The sequence below is a fragment of the Daldinia vernicosa genome (genome assembly GCF_022497035.1).
Source record: "Daldinia vernicosa strain CBS 139.73 unplaced genomic scaffold F5Y00scaffold_1, whole genome shotgun sequence".
Taxonomy (NCBI): Eukaryota; Fungi; Ascomycota; class Sordariomycetes; order Xylariales; family Hypoxylaceae; genus Daldinia; species Daldinia vernicosa.
In genome coordinates this window covers 723,153-744,436 of record NW_025953917.1, presented here as the reverse complement: position 1 = coordinate 744,436, position 21,284 = coordinate 723,153, and the positions used below count along the sequence as shown (strand labels likewise).

Genomic DNA, 21,284 nt, shown 5'->3' with positions numbered 1-21,284 from the left:
CCTGACCATCTTGACATATTGTTCCGCTTGTAGGGGCTGCGAGCCCGGCGTTCGTCGTACTCGAGTTCGCGCTGAAAGCCGTCTGTCAGCTAGCCCTACGCGACGCTGATATTGAAGCCAACTTTTAGAATTGCTACGGAATTCGGGTTTTCGTACACGCCTAACTTGACCAGTAATGCTCCTGAATTATCGATACTAAGGGTTAATTTATATTGTTAACTAGTCGTAACAACGACCATGGTGAATTGTAAGAAGAAAGCTTGGGGGAAAGCTGTCTTTCTCGGCTTGTCTCGTGAGATTTGCGAGATGAATGCATAGGTAAAGGTTAGGAGGTTTAGCTAATACATAGTTATTAGAGGTAGGAGCCAAGACCGTAATGTCATGGAACAGGGATGTTTGTGGACCATTGGGGGGCTATCCACTGTGGCTTGGCACCACGATGAAATCTGTATAATTCCTGTGAAACACGAGGAGTTGATGCCCCTTCCTCGTTGGTAGAAAAGTACGTTGGTATTATGCACCTACCTATGTAGTGAATCGGTTTGTGAAAGTGCTGACGTTAGAGAAAACTAGTACGATCCCTGGTTTTCTTGGTGTAACCCCTTTTTTCGAGTATTATAACCCTGATTGCAATCAATTTGCGGTACAACAAGGTACGACGTCCAATGTAAGAGACTGAAAAAGGACGAGTAAACTTCTATCATTTCAGACTTCGACCAAGTTCATTCTTGAAACTACCTCTGTACTACATTATGTAAGTAGTACACTTATCCAGCGGGTAAGCGGCATCAAGCTCACTTTATGTATTTAGAATTACACTATGAAGATGTTTGGGTGAAGATGCTTGGGCGTCTAGGTCTGGAATACGTACGTACCATCGAGAGATCAACCACGGATCGCGGCAAGCGTCCCGGTATGTTGGTTCGCTTAGGTACGAACTGAAGTCCCACATGGTTGTGCAGCTCTCTTATGTGAATAATTCACGTGCTATCGATTTAAGCCAACATAGCACCGCTCAGCTGCGATAACCCCAAATAGGTAGAATGGAGCGCATTACGCTAAGATGTTTCCGATATAAATAACTGCAGAAATATAACATACTAAACTATGAGGCTAATGCAGTATAGAATCCCGTCATCCTACCGGGATCGTGTACGGAGGCCACGTTGGTATTTAAGGTGGGACTGTGGCGGTTAAGTGAATTGTTGCATATGCATGTACGAATCAATACCCCGCTATTAGTAAGATGACAACGAAGTGAAAGCTCCGATTCAGGAACGTGGGGTTATAGAATTTAGATTTTAACCAATTTTAAAGGCGCCATTTGTTGTTTTTTCACTAAAGCAAGGGGAATAGAAAAAAACGCCACGGACATACCTATCGTACCTAGCTGGAAGCCATTAAATCTGCATATAGAGTGGACGTAGACCTCTTCAATTGGCCCATCCATAATTTAAGGGCCCGCACGATTCCGCAGCGGTCCTCAATTGCATCTCTAAATTTGTCCCATACCGCCGCCGCCCATCACGCCATCATGGATTTAGTTAATCAGTTCGTCCCCCCAGAATATTTCGAGTTATCCCCCCCCAGAGACAGGAGGATCTCAACTTCTCTAGCATTATCTATCATTAATCTATCATTATGGCTAACGCTCTGCCCATCGTTACTAGCCTGGAAGGCCGGCTGTTGTTTGCCGTTCCTAAGAGTATGTTCTTTTCGACCACGTCTTAGACAACCCGGCTCGATTCTGTAAGACTAACATACTCGAAAGAGGGACGACTTAACCAAGCTACTCTTAATCTATTAGAGGGTGCCGATATCCAGTTCAGACGAGAGAACCGACTTGACATAGCTTTAGTCAAGAATCTTCCTCTTGCTCTCATCTTTCTCCCGGCGGCCGACATACCCACCTTCGTTGGTGAAGGCCAAGTTGACCTAGGAATAACGGGACACGACCAGGTGCAGGAACACGATGCCGGTCTCCGCGCTCTGTACAAGGCACGGCGGTTTTCGGGCGAGATCACCCCTGAGGAAGAAACCGAACGGAACTCAAAAGGGTCGGGAATCGAAACCGTCTTGGATCTAGGGTTCGGAGGCTGCAAGCTGCAGGTCCAAGTGCCTGAGAAAGGCAGCTATAACTCCCCAAAAGACCTGATTGGGAAGAACATCGGCACAAGTTTTGTCCACTTGGCAGAAGAGTATTTTACCAACTTAGAATTGGAGGAAGAAGCGGCAAAGGAGGCAAATGGCGCTTCCTTCCAGTTTTCCAAGAAACTACAGACGAAAATCATCGAACTAAGCGGTAGTGTCGAGGCAGCTTGCGCTCTTGGTGTGGCAGACGGGATCGTCGACCTTGTCGGTAAGTTTACCTACATAAATTCTTCAGTACTCAACCTGAAGTTTGACGCTAACCGTGGCAGAATCCGGAGAAACCATGAAAGCTGCGGGACTTAAACCAATCGATACTGTTGTTGAGTCGACAGCAATCTTGATTAAGTCCCAAAAGCCTTCCAATCCAGCTCTTGTAGACCTAATTGCTGCCCGAATCCGCGGCGTCATCACGGCCCAAAAATATGTCCTATGCCAATACAATGTTGAAAGGTCAAGACTTGCGGCAGCAACCAAGATCGCGCCGGGGAAACGAGCACCAACGGTAACATCTTTAGAAGAGGAAGGCTGGGTTGCGGTCAGTGTTATGGTCGAGAAGAAGAAGATTGCGCCGATAATGGACGAGCTGACCAAAATCGGGGCAACTGATATCTTCGTATTAAACATTGCGAATACGAGAAGTTAAAAAGAAGAAGAAACAAAACAAAGGAAGGAATTATGCTTGGGATTAAAGGGATGACGGATAAGCATTTCTCGGAGAAGGTTATGTGCATATGGGGGGAAAGGAGACATGCATATAGGCTATCTTGGCTCAGTACCATGGTTCCCGAATAAAAATTCCCGTCCGACAATATTTCGGTATTGAAAACACTAGTGTAATATAGGGGATGCGCCCGGATGTAGTAGCGTGAGGCTTTGCTAATTGCATGCACGCAAGGCTTATGAATTCTTGGTGGCTTTGCTTTTAGTGTATTGTACATAGTGGCCGTGCTGACGCAAGCCGGAGCGGCGTGGGTCGCACGGGAGAAGGGAGAAGGGACGATCAGTTGAGACAAATTGGAACCTTCCAACACTGACAGGTCACTGGCAGGTCACGTCACGCTCATATCATATCCAATGGAAATTCACGTAGATATTCTCGTAATTCGTACCCACGCACTTGAAGATCTACAAGGGTCCCGATGATAAAGTATGATTAAACTGCTCGTTTTCCCAAATTTATATAACTCAACACCTATTCAAGTAATCTTATCGAGTTATATTAATTTCGAACGCCGTGTACATTTCTATTTTGGAGTTGCCTACCGCATGAGCGAGCATGGAACCCAAGACGATGTCTCGTACTGAAGCTGGAGGGGCTAAACAGTCGAGCCTTTATCAAGTAAGTCCAGCTGCTTCATTCGTATGAAGGATTAAATTAGAATGTTGAGTAACTTGGTAACTTTGACTTGTGGGACACGAAGTTCGTTATGTATTACTATACTAACTATACTATACTATACTATATATTATACTATATACTATGAGACCGTAACTAACAACGTACCTAAGATAATACAGGCTGTCATGACTCCCGTCCATTTCATCACGTTCCTCCTATCGCTGTACCTCGTCGACTGTCGCTACCACGACAAGCGCATCCAAGAGCACTCCGAACGGTATAGTCGATTGCCGGCTTGGCTGGTGCCCTCGTGGCTGGACCGGCTGCTGTTCAGCCCGGACCCGTACGGATGGGTCGACCGCAAGAGACAGAATGCGGATGCGGCGCCGGATAATAGCGCCGGGAATAAAGAACGATGGTACTATCACACGAAACAGAAAAAGCTCATGAAGATGGAGACCGCGGACGCCTTCGAGATGCAGCGCACTGTCTTGCTCGGATTAGGGGCCGTAGGGCTTTTCGCGGTCTGGGTGCTTTGGCGACTGGGTACGGGAGTCTTGGCTTGGTTGGCTAGTTGATTTGATATATATATGACTTTTATGAGTATATGAGGAGGGAGGGTTTGGATTAGGTAGAGAAGTTATTGAACGGAGCTACGAGCATTGGGAGTAATGGTTATGGCGTAATACAGTCTACAGATCTACCTATGATTTATGAATATTTCCATATATATACTGATGGCGGGATACGGAGTAACCTAGGGCTCTACCTTAATATCCAGACGGATTTCGTGAGATTAGAAGATATTTCAAGGGAATGTGTCAATATTAACCAGCGAATAAAACCTTTGTCTACTACATACTTCGTATAATGCTGTTCAAGAAAGCCCCCCACGTCTGACATGTGAGATATCGCTAAACCAAGTTCGTCTCGTAGGGGTATCCTACATATATACATCTAAGCATGGCTACTAATCTTGTAGCGATATTTCGGGAAATACCTATCCAAGTGTATCCAAGCGTGTCCCACGGCTATGGGCTTTGACGTCACCGTCGGGAGCTTGGGTCTTCAGCTATACCGTTGCGGCCTAGCGGTCAAACCACAAGCTGCTGATCCACTTACCATGTGTTTGTTAGTCGTACATAAGGACCCTTCAAAAATGTATTCGAGTACGGATCCGTACTGTAGATACACCTACCTACGTCAATGATATCTCGTATCTAGGACTTTACTTTTTTTTTGGCCTCGGCTAGATATTATAATCTATCTAGTATCTAGTATCTACCTTGTCTCAATGAACCAACAAATTATTACTCCCCCCTTCTATATACGGTGGATCTAGGTGTTGCTACTAAAATACATACTACCATCAGAGTTCAACATTCTTGCTTACATGTACCTGGCTTAGGACAGCGATGTATACTACAAACCACAAGTTTGAAGAGACGCTTATTTTATCGAGCCGCTAAGAAATGGCTCAGGAAGAAGCAGATGTAGCATCGGCTTACCGAGACTTCTACCGCGCAAAGTTTCAAGAGGACATTTCAGCCGGCACCAAGAAGCCTTTCTTAGTCCCTTTATACTTACTTGGCTATTGGTTTATACCCATCGTCTATCTTGCTATACCACACAAGAACCGACCATGGTTATACCGAGCTCGGTGGCTTGTCCTCGCTTTTACCGTGGCCTTTAATTTTCATATGATACTTAACGTCTCAAGCCATAATTTCGCCTCCGCTTATGGTGCTGGTCTTATCGGTGCTTGGGGGATTATATGGAATTTTACTCTGTTGGTCTGGACAGAACCGCAGTGGGAAGCCAAGAGAGTGGAAATTAGAAGGAAGAGAAGGCAACAAGATGCAAAAAGAACTCAAAATAAGGAGTTGAGAGTTTCTTCGCCTTCACCATCGGAGAACGGCCATACTACTCAGACAACTAAGAGCTCTAAGAGGGAAGCAGGTTCTGCAGATTCAACTGGTATAGATCCAGACCGATATAAACCTAACGGTAACGGATCGGCTCATAGCCGTAAAGAAAGGGTAGATGGCGCTGCCACCTCGAAAACACCTCCAGAACAAACAGAGTTATCGGAGGAATCGAAGAAGCTGCTCTTAGACGCGATACCTTCGCTGCGGAAATATCATAATAACGACGAGATAGTCGCCCAGCTCAAGAAACTAGAAGCAGAGCAAGAATTCGAGTACTACTGGCAGGAATACCCAGCCAACGACTCTCTCTGGACCCGACTGGACTGGACCTTCGACATCGCCAGCTCGTTCCGCATGACAGGTAAGTGAATTAATTAATTGTTCGCACTTTTTTTTTTCAGAGGAGAGAAAACTAACTAACCGACATCCCATCCAAGGCTGGAACTGGGCAATCCCCTGCCTACCACCCTATGACCTCCCCCCCACCATCAACGGGTACCAGCTACCCCTGAGCACCGTCGGCCCTCAACGCAGCAAGCAAGGCTACACACGCCAACTTACCCTCAGATCTTTCTTCCTCACGCGCTTCGTGCGGGACATCATCCCGAGTTATCTCCTCGTCGACTTCTGCGCCGTGCACATGACCGCCGACCCATACTTCATCCTCGGGCCCGAGCACAGCCATCTCGCTCCCCTCCCGCCTCACCTGACCTCTCTCCCCCCCATCGTCCTTTCCGCCCAGCGCACCGCCCTCTCCTTCCTAGGCGTAACATCCGCGCTCAACCTCGTCTTCGCCTCCGGCGCCTTGTCCCTGGCCCTGCTGCCCCCCTGCCCGCAGATCCTGCGCTTCCGCGCCCACCCCTGGCATCTCCCCTCCGCCGCCGGCTCTTTCTCCCAGGTCCTGGACCGCGGGCTGGCCGGGTTTTGGGGCAGCTGGTGGCACCAGACGTTCCGGTTCGGGTTCTCGGCGCCGGCGCGCTGGCTCGAGGCGAACGGGTACGTGGAATCTGGATCGCCGGCGCAACGCGCTGCCGCGTTCGCCTTTGCGTTTCTGCAGTCGGCCTTCTTGCATGCGTCGGGCAGTTATAGCACCGTGCCCGCGCGGTCCAAGTGGTGGCTTCCGCCGCTGTTCTTCATGTTCGCAGGCGTGGGGTCTACGTTGCAGACGTGGTTGGCAGGTCGCGCTGTTTTGGGGGCGCTGATATCTCGGTTGCCGCGGTGGGTAAGGAGGCTCGGGAATCTAATTTTTGTACTCGGGTGGATGTGGTTGACGAGCTGGGCGCTGATAGACGACTTCGGACGCTGTGGGTTGTGGCTCTTCGAGCCGGTGCCTGTCTCGATCTTCAGATGGTTAGGTTACTGTCCGACTCAAGACCGCCGCGTGTGGAGGTACGGGAGGGATTTTTGGCCAAAGTGGTACTGGGGGAAGCATTGGTGGGATAGCGGGTTTGGAGTCTAAGCGTTAGAGTTTTGACTTGGAATGGCACGGCGCGGCGCGATGCATATACATAGAATGGTCTGGCTATAGATGAATGATTTAGGGGGTAATAGGGTATCTTGATTAGAATATGTGCTTCTTACTTGGATGCTTGAGTTTGCGGGTTAGAAATGCATGAATGAATCTATTTGCCTAGGTAGCTAGGGTATGTAGATTGCCAACAACATGAGTTACACGCCCATGGCGGATGCCCTTCCTTGCACTAAGCTTCCTGACCTCGGCCTTCAGCCAACTCAGTACGGTACTGTATTTCGATTGCTTCCGCTCTAATACTTTGCAGAAGGCGTTGAAAGCGAGCCTAGGTCAGATCCGTCAGCAACATCTAGAATGTGGCGAAATGAGATGTGCAACTCACCAAGCTACCTCGGGCTTCTTCACGTCGCAGGTGTAACCCGGGTACCGACGTTTGCGCGTTTTGCTTATGAGGAGCAGATGGGCTGTATCGACCAGTCTCGATATCGTCTCTATCACATGGCGTTAGCATGCGCGTCGTAGGGTAGGTAGTATAATAGCATAGTTATAAAGTTTAGCCGCTCTGGTTTGAACTTACTAATGATGAGGTCTGCCGATGGTTGCTTCTGCACCGGCAGGCAGCGAGCATATGCCCACATCTTAGTAGCTGTCTCGCAAAAGGCGCTGTATAGATTGTTCAACGTGGTATTGGCCGAGTTGAGTTCCGAATCAAAGAACATGAGGTGGCTTTGGATCCTAAAGGCACCTACGGCACGCGTTAGTTCATATGTCCGAAAACTAGTATTATTATTATTATGATGTTAGGAGATGTCTTACTAAGAACTTTTCGCTGAAACGTTCGTCCTGGTGTACGCGAGAACTCGATTATGAGGGAGTTGTATATAGCTAGACGATATTAGTCGGTGGACCTGGGAGAAACCGGCCTGATGCTTACCTGTCTCCTGCTCTTTTTCTCGATTACGGGATATATCTAAAGTCTTACAGTCGATCGTAGTGCCGCAGTAAGGGAACCGCTGGCCAGAATTTAATTTTGTGACCGGCTCATCATTGACCGTCATATCGAAGTTGACCAGAGTTTTCCGAGGATTCACCGTCACACCATATTCCGGAACACCCCGATGCATAGTTTTCACGAAGCGGATAGCTTTCTGCTTGTCTATAGTGATGAGGAGAAAATCGTCAATAAGTCGTAGGAGTAAGCAGTCCTCCGAATCGAGGAAAGGCAGAATATGAATCTCAAGGTCGGCATAGAAGTAGTTGCAGAGAGTAGAAGATAATACGGACCCTTGAGGGATACCCTCTCTTTGCCTATAGAACTTCTTTCCGATCTTGACGAGATTTTGTTGAATGTGCGAAGCTACAAGCTGAAGCAACTCGCTGGTTTCGTAATACTTATTCCACCTATTGACGAACACCGTATCCTTTTTAGTCGTTGCCCACTTGGATTCTAGATGTTGCATGAATGTAGAATTGTCGCGATCGCTTATTGCCGTAGAAGGCCATTTCTTCACGGGTTTGGATTTGGATTTGTTACCTGCTTGACTTATCAGGATTGATGCAACTTCGGCATGCGTCGATACTCGATATTGACGTTGCTGGGGTATAGAGGCAAGCAAGCTGACAATCGCCGCCTGAGGGATGGTATCGAAAGCAGCCTGAACATCAACTTTCGCAAAATAGAACTCGACACCAGGCCTGGCCATCTTCGATTTGAATGGCTTCACACGCTTATAAATATCTCCCACTGAAAACAAGGTGGCCCCTAATTTCTGTGGGTTTATGGTCTGTTTGGATTAGAGATTTGGGCTTTTATATTAATGAAGTGCCATACCTTTTCTAGTTGAAGTATTGCGTGTGCTGGTGCTAGAATCCTATTGATTCCGGCTCCTAATATCTTCGTCTTCCCTCGGAGAGCGACCCTTTTGCGAAGATTCATGATTGGCCGCATGCCGATCTCTTTCGGCAACAAGCGAATTTGGCCAAATCCAAGATCACGGGAGTTGAGGATTTGTTGGGCACTGGAGAGATTGACCTCGGAAAACATCTTGGTTTTCAAGGCCGCCATCGCAGGTTCTGCTACATATCGCCAAACGTCGTGGCGAAAAAAGAACAGCTTATACTTGTGAGCGTTTGACTCAGTAACATAGAAGTTACTGCGAATGAGAGGTATTAGAAGAGAGTCGAATACGAAGTAGAGAAATTCGTTGAAGAGCTCGCGGCGCTTCTGTAGATCGGTCTGAGAGGGTTTGTTTGACCTGAGTCGAGGTGGCGCAAGCCAGTCAATCTCAGTCAACTTTTATCGTTAGATATCCAAATTTTTGAAGTTGATGCATGCCTATAAAGACTAACCTTCATACCCTGCATCACTTCGTGAAGTGACATGCCTTCGAAACGCCTTAATAATATGAAATGATCTATTTTATGTAGAAATATTCTCTCATTGTGTAGAGCAACGTCTCCGCTGCCCCAGAACCCATTAGGTATAATCCTCTTTAAAACAGCTTGGCAGAACGCAGAGATCTTTGCCGGTGGAGTTGCCAGGTCAAAAACAGACGATACCGGATCTTTTTGCGGGAGGGAGGGCTGCGTTGCCTTCCTTTTCCTTAACACCAGCGCTTTGCGTGAAGGTTTACGACTAGAGCCGGCTTCGGTAGACTCAAGCTCTTTGTGGTTAAGAGAAGTATGAAGCTTTGAGAAAAGTTAGTGCCGCCGGTGTTAACTCAACTCTGTAGACTTACTGGGCAATGGTGTTCAAGCAGTTTCGAATAAGAACAACGCTGATGTAAGATTTGTATTTTTCGTATTAATCCTATCGCGGTACCTCTTAGCCTCTTGGGTATCTTCACCTGGGTAGTGGACTCGTTGAGCCGCCCAAACTTTTCAAAAATCTCCTCTTCTCGGAGAGTATAATCCTTGAACCGATGAGCTGTTTCTTTGAAATTGACTTTGGAAGTAAACACGTTATGAAGCCCAAATTGGCGAGGGAAAATATACATCATAATTCGTAGAGTGTGGGCTTCATTCTGCAGCGTTATTCGTTGCTTGGCCTCAGTTAAGTGCCCTTCTACTTTATCGGGGTCGCTATATAAAGACCGGTTCAATACGTCTGTCTCCGTTAGTAGCGTACAAACTATGCAGTGGTAATGTCTTACGGATATGTTTTAAACCGAAGTGTACAACTCCATGGGCGTTAAGAGAAGCTTTAGCGTAGAGCATACGGTCACGGGCGAAGATAATCTCTGACGGGGTTTTTACAGCGGAGCTACCTGGTAGTCTCCCAGGTTTCTCTTGTTTGAGCACATTGGCGTCTGACAATGGGTTTCCTACCTTTCAATTAATACGTAGGCTTCGCCCCTGCCGTGGAGTCATATGACTTACCACTAATCTGACAGAAATTATTCGCCCCTGTTTTCACAGGCGTAAATATAGCACAGTCGAGGAGCAGGCTTATCATAATACGTTCCCCCGAATCACCCATTAGTGCGAGAAGCTGTGGCCATGGCGACTGCTTCAGCGTCTCGACATGAGGGTTAGGCCGAAACGCACGTAGCCCTAAGCCCCGATTTCTACTGTAGCCGTCGCAAAGTAAATGCTTTGGCCACGTGCTAGTTTTCTCTCTGGAGAATATCGTTCTCACAACATATTCTACAATCTTTTTAATGTTAGCTCATCTGTAAGACACGGTTGAAAAGTCGTGTTCAACTGCTAGGAAAGAAGTCTGAGCCGTACAAGTGCCTGTATCTCGATGAACCCGGTAACACCATCGGATAGTGTGACGCAAGATTCATCCCCTTTCTGGGAGAAGGCCTTCCATCCCTCTAAACAGCTATCTTCTGGGCTTTGCAATTCGGCTTGTGTACCAATAAGCGTGCCGTCAAGTAGAGCCCCTAAAGATCGCTCCACATCCGAGAGAGGTGAGTCTGGGATGTGGTTATCTATGCCGACGGTTGCAACTTTTTTCCTTCTAAGCCTAGACGTAGTAGGTAATCTCCAGAGGATGTAATTACGTAAGGTCAATACTTGAGAGTAGAATTGATTGAGAACCGCGTGTTGGGCTTGTGGAGGTGCCGGGCGATGATTGCTCTCGGGATCTATCCTCCCTATCCTCCCTTTTTTCACGGGTGGTTCGTCATCTAAAGGGATATTGCGGGTGTCTCCTCGCTTCCGCTTCCTTGGATGAGCCATCGTATGGTCTCATATTGTCATTAGAATGCGAATTGTGGCGTTCGTATTAAGCTGTCTAACCAGCGTCTAACCAGCGGGGGCGTCAGGAATAGTTACAATTCGACTCCGGGTTCGTTCATAGGACGATTCGAGCAAACGCGTCTACGTAATCCGTGCACACGCGATGGGCGTGATGAGTGATGGGTGATAGGCGATGGGTTGCGTACATACAGGTGTGTACCGAATGTAGTAGGTATCATTGTGGTATGTGCTGATTGATCAATGTATTAATTGATCAATGTGGTGTATGTATGTATGTATGTACGGAATATGTATGAAGTATGTATGTAAGAAGCTCGAACCCACCCGGCACGGCTCCGGACGGGAGACCAACCGTGCGTTAGCGTACCTAAGTTAGGTAGAGATTACATTAACTAGTCCACCTTCAAAAGTGGGTACTACACCTAGGTAATCCGTACTACGTTAGGTAAGATAACCCACCTAAGGTACAATACCTAATCAATTCCAGCACGGCGTTAACCATTCATACATTCAACTCATAACATCTCCTATTAGAATTCCATATCTATTTTAGATATTACATAGTAGTTAAATCAGGTAGTTAGATTAACTACCTATGCCTTAGGTATTTTACCCTTGCTTGATTATATGCCACCTTCAGTCACTTAAACGAGACTTTTAACTTAGTTATTAGGTGAACGTTTCACCCTGTAATTAGAAAATACGACGTTTTTCTCCCCCGTGATACCAACCTGCCTAAGGTAATTATATCTTCCAGCAGTCGGCTTTCTTCCTTGTTAAAACTCGGCCGGATTCTGGGTTGGGCTCTGCTACATACATAGCAGATTCGCATTGGACATCGAGAAAAAGGTGTTTGACTTATTCCTTAGGCGGTTTCGGTATGTTAGCCTTATTGGTAGTTTTACAACTTGTAATTTAACTCGCATACTTTGTCATACCAGATTGGTTCGCTAATTGTCACCGACCGGGTTTAGCCACGTCTAAGATGTCCAAGATGTACATACCAAACAACAATAAACCATCTCCAGAGCCACTCTGTATTATCCACTGGATTGATCCGAAAGGCATGCTTCCAATGCAAGATGAAAATTGAAAATATTCGGAGACGAATGGGGACCACCAATTCCAGAGTCGCAATAGGGGTCTAAGTTAATCTCGTCTTCGATAGGGGTCAGTTGTCAGTTGTCAGTCGTCAGTCGTCAGTCGTCAATTGCGAATTACCCCTTGCTTTTTTCCCTCAGGATAGGTTGCGACCTGATAGGTACGCCAGTCATCCACAAGCATCATAGTACTTACACATGAGGCTTACCACCCTCTCATTATCTCATTATCAGGCCATATACTTATACCTGCCTAGGTACATAAGCCCATTATGGCGTTGGAGAATCATAGATTGTGGTTGTGGCTTTCTTCCCGTTGATTTAGTTCTCCGATAATGCAAGTGAGCGAGTGGTTACGATGGAATCATGCGAGCTGCATGCACTCCTGTCTGAATTTATGCCGTATCCCACCGCCAGCTGGCCGATTTCATCTTTCAAACTTTTTTCTTCCGGCCAACAAGCTACCAACAAGCTATCACCCACCGGAACCGGTAATGTACATTCTCCTACCATTCAATCGCTTGGACGCCAGCTCAGTAGCTATTCCACCATGGCGTTGAGGGATATAATCTTGTAAACCGCGAATTCCAATGTATGAGATCATTTTAAGCTTAAAGGGCTCATCTTCCACTTATAAGCCGGCCTACTAAGACATTGCCACAAATACCTACATGTAAGTAATCACGTTGTAGGAAAGAGAAAGACATGCCTATGCAAGGTCTCGGTCGATGTCTAACCATGTCACAAACAGATATCCGTATGACTCTTACTTTTCCCCAATAATATTGACATGTTTCTGTCTGCTTCTCAAATTAGATAGATATTTGCATACGTTACCTATAAATATTTTTAATCAATCCCATACAACAATCATGATTTGTTACGCCTTCACGCGTATATAGATCTGCATGATGATTCTCCGACGGTTCGATCGTTACGCAGTCAAACGGCCCTATGGCCCTTAGACATTTCCACCACTTATTACTTACTAAATAAAATAGTTAGATCTTGAAGAAATCCACAGCCTTGAAGGATTCCAATGTTATGACCCAGATATGTAAAACTGTACTTTATCCTTAAATTTCACATTTTCGTATCCTGAAGTTCACAGTTCCTAGATCCATGATCCCAGAGAAATGCCTATGTACTTGCCAACTTTAGTAGGTAGGTAATCCGTAGGTAGGTACAATACAATATGTAGAAGATAGAAGAAGGACAGGACAGGACCCAGCTGCACAATACGAAGATACGGAGCACAGTGGAGACCCTGCCCTAACCCGTACCAAGATACTGCTCAGTACCAGGCCGGATAGCGACTCCCCCATACTAAACCAGGTAAGTTATGTACAAGGTAGTTACCTACGTAAGCCTTATTACCAGGTATGTTACCTAGTAGTCGGCAAGGGTAACCCTCAGCTTTTACACCAAAATGCACCTTGGACCTGCCAGAACTTAATGCACCAAGAGAAGCCGTCACCTTAGTCGTTAATCTTTAATCTTAAGTAGTTAATCTAGAGCAATCGAAGTCTGTACCGGTTCTTGTCCCCCCCAAACAAGTTCTCACCAAATCATCTTGCATGCCAGCCTGCCAGCGCATCAACTCGGGAGACATTCCCACACGGCCAAACAGCTTTGCAACCCTCTGCCAGGGGCGGGTCTTTTCATCTTAGAATCATCGAATGGCTCTTTCGAAAATCCTTTCGACGTCCACGGCCGGTACGCTTGCACGTCCGCCCTCACACCCCCACACTTCCTTGCTGCTTGCTGCTTGCTGCTACCTATTGCTACCTCGCTACCTCACCATTGCTCACTGGCATCCAATTGCTTGTAAGCTCGAACACCCAAGTTGCCTAGCTTAGAAAGGTTCAAGGCAAACTCCAAGGTTATTCGACAACGTAGCCTAGGACAGAGAACCCTTGCTCGGCTTGACCTACCTACGCTCTCCATTTGTCTTGTACAATATCTATCGGCGCCTGAATGTCAGGGTGATGTCCAGAAGATGCAGGAAGAGGAGGAACCCCTTGGTGCGACGTTGACAGCCCATAATTTTGAATCCCAGTCAAGTCTAAGTCCAACTAGACGCCAACAGCAACACGGCTATTACCACCATTACGAGCAACAACAACAACAGCAACAATACCATGCTCACCTAAATTCTAATCCAGCAGCATTTGACTCCTCCCACTACGACGATTACGATTACGATACCAGCCTTGGCCGGAACCCTGCGCTACCTTCGTCGGAATTCGCATCCTATGCATCAAGTAACTTTCAAGCCGCCCATGCGAACGCGACGAATGTCGAACCCGTGGCCGTCGTAGATCCGGACGATTTCTATAGAACTTACCGTGGCGTCCACACGTCCGTGCCAGGCCCGGCCCACGACGAATTGATGGCGTCAACCTTGCCTCCCCCAAAGCAAGATCAGAATCTTCCGTTACGATCAAACGGAAGTAGTGCGGCTCCGAGGCACCCCGCTAATTCTTCGACAAGGCCCGGTGCGAGGCCTGCCGTGCGCTCTGTATCGGCCCCCATTGACGACAAACAACCTAGTAGTACTTCGAGGTCGAGAACCACAGCCAACGCTACACATGGGAGTCGTAGCGGACATCAGCCCAGCGTGAAGGATTTGAAGAGAAGGTTTGATCAAAATGGGGCGCAGTCAAGCAGTTCTACTGCCTCCAAGACTGTCCCGCGTATTCCAATTAGAGAAACATCGTCATCGCCCAGGTATCGCAAAGTAAGTGGCTCTTCTCCAACAAATGGGCAACCATCATATGCGGTATTGCGGTCATCCGTAACGCGTGACTTGGAGTCTGGAACAGGATCGTCGGGGGCGCGAGCAACACAGCGAAATAAATCGGTTCCCGAAGATCAGTTGTCTAGTAATCCACAGTCGTTTGCAAGCCGCATAGCAAAGCCGCGGGTCTCGACTGGGTCTCATACTCAGGCGTCAAAATCTGTGAACAGTCTTTCACCAATTTCACCCAGCTCAATCCCGCCGATCCCCCAGCCTCACGGCCTTTTATTTGGGGAGATAGCACCCGGCGAGCTAGATACAGGGGCAGCAGGCTATGGTATTGAAGGTGCTCGGGCGAGACGAACTTCGGACTCGAATATCCATAACCCGAAGGGTCTGCGCCAGAGGAGTTTTTCACACACTGATGCTGAACCTCCTTCGCCTAGTGATTGGTATCGTAGTGCAAATGGAAGTCCCGCGATTCATGACGACACTGAGACGAAAGATCTAAGATCCGCTAAGGCCCACAACCGGTCGCAAAGCGAAACTGCTGGAACTAAGCCGGGCCCAATGCCGTCGCAAAAACCTCAGGCTTCGAACTCAAGACCCCACAAAGACCGGGGCCCGCCATCGACGACTTCGAGATTGCCCGTCTCGGTGCGAAAACTTAATAGCCCTTCAGGTTCTTCCAGTCCAACATCGACACGATCGAATTCGCCGACTACGCTGAGACGCCCCGCTATCCAAGGGAAGTCTTCTAAGTCAATACCGTCCTCACGAGCAAAGACGCCCAGCAGTAGCTCTAGTTCCGCCACAAGACGGCCGAACCGTTTAGGTTCCGTGACTCCAAATAACAGCACAAGACTCAACGCATACATATCAGCGCCCCCTCCGAAGTTATCTCCGCCACTACGAAGCTCACGACCACGTCAACCAGTTTCCTCCGCGACTACCGCCAGCTCAAGATTGAGGGCAGTAGAAAGAGGTCGATCACCGTCGCATCATGACTCTCGAACAGGCATAAGGTTTAACGAGCCGAACACGCGGAGACGAAAGATATCGATGGGCCCGATCGACTTCGAGTCGCGACGAGCGCAGATTAAATTGTCTTATACAAAATCTATCCGAGAGAGCGAGGCTCGAACTGCAGCTAGAAAGGCTGCTGACGAGAAGAAACGGGAGGAGGAAGCTAAGGCCAAGGCCGAGGCCGAGGCCGAGGCTGAAGCTACAGAAAAGGCTCGACTAGCTATTGAAGCGAAGCGTCTAGAGGAAAGCAGCCAAGAAGATCCGAGGGACCACAATGTTCAAAGCCCAACAGACAGCGAAATATCAGCTTCAGAGCAAGCCGTATTAAAAATCGCGACAGATATCGCACAGCCTAGTTTAGGTAGCGTTACAGAAATCTCAGGGGCCGGAGTAGTCGAGAAAGACTCACCAACGCTCGGCCTACCTGGAAGTTTCCCGGTTGTCGAAATCATAGATGACCAAGATGAAGCACCACCTTCAGCTATCTCCAACACAACCGAATTTGACGTCGAGCCACAAATAGATCCTCCAGTACAAGAAATTCCTGTGCGGCTAGACGTTAGTAAAGTGGACAATGACAGCGATTACCCTGAGCCAACACACTTGAAGACGGAGTATCGATCTCCGTTCGAAGATGAGTCAACTAATGACGACCGCTTCTCGATCAACATCTCGTTAGATGCATCGACAGAGCCAAATTTACAGCCTATAGAGCCTCCGCCGGCTACAAGCGATATTCAAAAGAACCACGATATTCCAGGCTCATATCAGGATGACGATGACGAGGAATACTCACCGCAGCCACTTCCATCCGAACCCTACCATACGAAGGTCACAATAATTGGCCGTGATACGGATTTCCCGCTCCCGGAGCATGGTCTCGGCGAGCCAGCATATCCAATCTTCCCTAGTAACCAAGATTTTAAAGAAAATGACTCTCAACTCAAACCGCCCGATCTATCCCGTAAAATCTCCTATAGCAGCGAGCAAGGCGGCCCGAGTGCTGGTCTGAGTGAAATTGAAGAGTACTTCGTCGGCCCTATCATCAAGGATTCCACAGCAACCATCCCTCGAAGCTCCAGCTCTAAGATAGTAGAAGAGCATGATGTCACCAGCCCGGGACAGCAAGCGATGGAAGACTCGCGGTTTTCTCTGGAATCGCGAAGGACTATGGGTACGGCTCCAAGTCTCACAGTACCGAGAACATCGGATTCGATGAATAGGGCAAGCCAAACCACGGTCTGGACCGACTACTCGATCAATAGCCAGGACGCATATTCTGACTACGAGCTACGGAATCGAGATCTTCAAAATCGGGACTCAACCTATCGCGATGATGGCTCAATATCAGGGTCCAGTTCTTTGTCACACCAATATCAGTACGGACAGGATCCTAGCGAGACGCCTTGCAGTTCCGAGATGCCCTGCAATGAACCTCAGGATCCAGAGCCGACGCATCATGCCCCGCACCAGCTCCCCGAATTAAACACTGGAGATGGCTTCGTAATCGACTATGCCGAGCACAAAGAGGGCACCATCCCGATCATCCCGGATCATGCTCCACCACCGCCTCCCGACGAGGGTTCATTACGCGAGTTTCCTCGGTCCGAAGCGCAGAGCGAATATTTTGATGACACAAGACCCAATAGCTATGTGCAGGTTGGAAAGGATGACCGAAGCATATTCTCCATGGATCCTTCAAGAAGGGAGAGCGAAGACTATGATCCATCAGAATCGGGTTCACGTACGCTTTATAAAGAGTCCCTTGAAATTACCGAAGGATTTCCAACTCGCACGGTTTTATTAGATAGCCAACAAACCCTAGCTGAAAGCATTAATCAGGGTGAAGATGGCGTAGGACTTTCAAAGGAAGAGAGGAAACGATTATTCACTCGCCTTCAGACTATCAAGGAGCTGATCGATACGGAAGCATTTTTTACTAGGGATATGAATATTGTGGAGGAAATTTACAAAGGGACGGCCGAAGCTTGCCCTAGACTTGATGATCAGACGATTAAATTAATTTTTCGCAACACCGACGAGATAATCAAATTCCATTCCGATTTCTTAGCGGAGCTTAAGGCCGGCGTCTCCAGCATATACACGCCTAAAGGCCATCGAACCCAATTGCCAAGGGAATCCTCTACCCTTCCCGATGGTACATCTCTTGCAGTGACAACCACGACTGCTACAGGCCACTTAAACGATGACAGAGACCGACAAACATCAATTGGGCCGATCTTTATCCGGAACATGGACAGGATGAAAGAAGTGCATGAGACTTTCCTCAAGAATAGTGATCATGCCGCAAAACGACTCATCCAGATTCAGGAGGACCCAACAGTGAAAGTGTGGTTGGACGAATGCAATGCAGTTGCGAGAGACTTGACTAAAGCGTGGAATCTGGACTCCCTCCTTATCAAGCCAATGCAAAGAATTACGAAATATCCAACTCTTCTTATTCAGATTCTTCATGAGACGCCAGCAGACCATCCGGACCGCCCATTACTTGAATCTGCTAAGGTCGGCCTATATAATGCTATAGAAGAAATCAATAAAACGAAGAAGCATTTCGAATTGGTCGGGCAGATAGTTGGCAGGAAACGCAAAGACTCCGATGTCAGGGCTGGCTTGGCTAGGGCCTTTGGCAAGAGGGTCGACAAGCTGCAAGCTACACACAAACCTGCGGAAGACCCAGAATATCTTAAGCTTCATGAGAGATTCGGCGATGACTACCTTCGACTGCAAGTTGTTCTAAGGGACGTTGAGTTCTATACAAGGCAGGTCACTGAATACGTCCACGAGTTCTTACAGTTCTTGTCTTCGATGGAGCTTGTTATGCGTATTCAACCGTCGCCTCACCCCGAGATCGAAAGCAAATGGGTCCGCTTCAATGTGTCTATGAGAGACATCGAGAAAGTCGCTCTGGAGGATCATGTCAGTTATATCTTTCCCTCACATACCGTTATCACCTTAAACTAATTGGACATTCTAGCTCTCCAAAGTGAGGAAGCAAGTCATTGAACCTTTCGAGCTTGTAATCAAGTCGTACGGCAACCCGTCACTCGCCATGAAAAAGCGGGGCAAGCGTCGTATAGACTATGAGAAGTCGGTCCAACTGAAGAAGAATGGGAAGAAAGTTGATAAGCAACTCTCTGAATGCGCCGAGCAGTACGAGGCCTTGAATGAAGCGTTGAAGAAAGAATTGCCTATGCTGTCTGCGTTGACAGAAAAGGTTGGCAAGATTTGTCTAGCCAATTTCGTCAACATACAGACTCAATGGTTTGCTATCTGGAAGGAAAAGGTCAAGGTGGTACTCGAGGACCCCAAAGTGCCTGAAATTGCCGACATCGTCTCTACATTCCAGCGCGATTATAAATTCCAAGAAGAGCAAATTAGCACCATTGGCATCGTAAATCCAGCTTCTAAAGGCCGTCCTTCCCAGTCTATCGATGAATCATTCGCACGACTTCGCCTAAGACCTGCTGACCTTTCACCTCGCGGCCGTGGACTGTCTTTGAACAACGGTGATACAGCTCCGACTTTACCTACCCCTGATTTCATGAAACGTCATAGCGGCCAATTCACCATTTCGCCAAGTACTGCTTCAATCCCAAGCCCTCATCAGTACTATTACCGTGACTACTACGGTGGGATTGGCTCGCCCCATACCCCTGATTCCTCTATAATCTCTCGTCCGATAGGACCAGCACTGGTGCGGCCCGGGACTGGTCAGAGCTATGACTCTACCAGTGCTCCAAGACAAAGTATAGAGTCGGGCGCACATACTCGAGGTTATTCTAGTTCGATGCATCCGTCTCCGCATCAGTCGGCTGAGAACCAACGTTTTTCGGGCCTCTTCCAATCCGCACTTCCCCCGTCCGACAGCCAAGAACGTCTTCCACGACCCTCTCAAGCATCATCCCGAGCTTCTTCTCGAGAGCGACAACCCATTAATGGGTACAACGTTCTATGGCTAGCGGCTTCTCTATTTGAATTTAATATTGAAACCACCAAACACGAAGCTGGGTACCCCTATTTGACGTACCAGGCAGGAGAGGTATGTAAATTGTGACTAAGAAGTTAAAACTGTTGCTAATATAAGAACGTATAGATATTCGACGTCATAGCCGAGAAAGGCGAGTTGTGGCTTGCTAAAAACCAGGACGACCCCAACAACCTAGTTGGCTGGCTATGGTCCAAACATTTTGCTAAGCTGGCAGATGACTAGGCCTCCTAACCTCTTTAAATCCGAATATCCCGGCACTTTGGTTGAACCTTGGTCACAGTACCTTTGGCGGCGTCACAAATGCTAAATCCTTTATTATTTCGGCCGACTCGAATCTTTTTTTTTTTTTTTTTTTTTAGAAACGACGCCATACAAGCCTTTTAGAGCAGGCTTGTCATATTATGCTTTTTTATGTGTAACAAAACTCGGGGCAACTATCTGGTAGTGAAACGCCCTCCTAGCAAGGCGCGGATGAGCGTGGCGTTTCTTCATTTTGGTTTGGCATTATCTAAGGCACGACGCGATGGGATACGATATCATTCAAAGTACAGAAAGGGGCAAAGAAAGGGATCTTAGCAATGAAAATGGCAAAAAAATATCGCGGTTTTCTAGGCCTTATCATCGTCTTCGGGGATGTCTAGACCCTAGAGTCTACATCAGAGCATATACCCCTTCGTTCCACAGCGGCGAGCCTGGTGGCCTCCGCTCTAGGCCTCTCTTAGGAGGTATTTGTACTTTCTTGCTACTTAGAAACGGGAATCCTGCGGTGGGTGGGACGTGAGTTATCGTGGCGGTTTGAGAGCTGGGCGGTGATATCAAAAATGAGCTTTTTTGTGCGGGACCCGTGGAAGTTATAATACAATTTATAACAAATCTAAAATACTGTCCACTAAAATCGTGTTATTATTTCAATACGGCGATTAACTACGAGAAGAGAATATCATAAGTATCTCGACCTATCAAATCGAAGTAATTCTCTTCTATAAACTTATGATGCTCTACTCAACTAGACACCCTTTCTTCTTTTTAATCTGGCTACTTAGATTAGTTCCGTGTATTCTATGCGGATCGCCACAGTTATGTTACAACGTCGAAGCAGTCGGAAGTATGTATTCTTCCAATCCATTTACGTAGACAATGATGTGAGGATTTGATTCGCAGCTATATGACTCGAGGGAGACGTAGGGGTAATATAAGTCATGGAAGCTAGACCGTTCTCCTTTTCTTTACTCTTCGCCCCCTCGTATCCTATTCCTCGTCTGGTTGACCAGTTGTTTGCGTATTTCCTATTTTCATGCGAAGAGTGTAAGTCTG

The 21,284-nt window shown here is 47.5% G+C and overlaps 4 protein-coding genes across 4 annotated transcripts; all 4 read left to right on the top strand.

Annotated features, from left to right (window-relative positions):
- The first annotated feature begins 1,315 nt into the window (after nt 1-1,315).
- On the top strand, nt 1,316-3,084 carry F5Y00DRAFT_4253 (ATP phosphoribosyltransferase). Its single transcript, XM_048013645.1, has 4 exons — nt 1,316-1,551; nt 1,671-1,705; nt 1,772-2,359; nt 2,421-3,084. The coding sequence occupies exons 1-4, from the start codon at nt 1,535-1,537 to the stop codon at nt 2,792-2,794; spliced, it is 1,014 nt and encodes a 337-aa protein (XP_047870196.1). The 5' UTR covers nt 1,316-1,534; the 3' UTR covers nt 2,795-3,084.
- A 17-nt stretch (nt 3,085-3,101) lies between these two features.
- On the top strand, nt 3,102-4,314 carry F5Y00DRAFT_4258 (uncharacterized protein). The gene is made up of 2 exons (XM_048013646.1): nt 3,102-3,490; nt 3,661-4,314. The coding sequence occupies exons 1-2, from the start codon at nt 3,428-3,430 to the stop codon at nt 4,066-4,068; spliced, it is 471 nt and encodes a 156-aa protein (XP_047870195.1). The 5' UTR covers nt 3,102-3,427; the 3' UTR covers nt 4,069-4,314.
- Nucleotides 4,315-4,672: 358 nt separating this feature from the next.
- On the top strand, nt 4,673-6,990 carry F5Y00DRAFT_4198 (uncharacterized protein). The gene is made up of 2 exons (XM_048013636.1): nt 4,673-5,779; nt 5,856-6,990. Exons 1-2 carry the CDS (start codon nt 4,963-4,965, stop codon nt 6,875-6,877), a joined length of 1,839 nt encoding a protein of 612 aa, XP_047870194.1. The 5' UTR covers nt 4,673-4,962; the 3' UTR covers nt 6,878-6,990.
- A 6,946-nt stretch (nt 6,991-13,936) lies between these two features.
- On the top strand, nt 13,937-20,343 carry F5Y00DRAFT_4168 (uncharacterized protein). The gene is made up of 3 exons (XM_048013632.1): nt 13,937-18,898; nt 18,957-20,021; nt 20,076-20,343. The coding sequence occupies exons 1-3, from the start codon at nt 14,195-14,197 to the stop codon at nt 20,190-20,192; spliced, it is 5,886 nt and encodes a 1,961-aa protein (XP_047870193.1). The 5' UTR covers nt 13,937-14,194; the 3' UTR covers nt 20,193-20,343.
- Nucleotides 20,344-21,284: the final 941 nt, after the last annotated feature.

Coding starts and splice junctions, on each gene's coding strand:
- F5Y00DRAFT_4253 (XM_048013645.1), top strand. Junction 1,706..1,771: donor GTTGTTTGCCGTTCCTAAGA/GTATGTTCTTTT, acceptor CATACTCGAAAG/AGGGACGACTTAACCAAGCT. Junction 2,360..2,420: donor CGGGATCGTCGACCTTGTCG/GTAAGTTTACCT, acceptor TAACCGTGGCAG/AATCCGGAGAAACCATGAAA.
- F5Y00DRAFT_4258 (XM_048013646.1), top strand. CDS start 3,428: ATGGAACCCAAGACGATGTCTCGTACTGAAGCTGGAGGGGCTAAACAG. Junction 3,491..3,660: donor AACAGTCGAGCCTTTATCAA/GTAAGTCCAGCT, acceptor AACGTACCTAAG/ATAATACAGGCTGTCATGAC.
- F5Y00DRAFT_4198 (XM_048013636.1), top strand. CDS start 4,963: ATGGCTCAGGAAGAAGCAGATGTAGCATCGGCTTACCGAGACTTCTAC. Junction 5,780..5,855: donor CAGCTCGTTCCGCATGACAG/GTAAGTGAATTA, acceptor ATCCCATCCAAG/GCTGGAACTGGGCAATCCCC.
- F5Y00DRAFT_4168 (XM_048013632.1), top strand. CDS start 14,195: ATGCAGGAAGAGGAGGAACCCCTTGGTGCGACGTTGACAGCCCATAAT. Junction 18,899..18,956: donor AAGTCGCTCTGGAGGATCAT/GTCAGTTATATC, acceptor TGGACATTCTAG/CTCTCCAAAGTGAGGAAGCA. Junction 20,022..20,075: donor TGACGTACCAGGCAGGAGAG/GTATGTAAATTG, acceptor AAGAACGTATAG/ATATTCGACGTCATAGCCGA.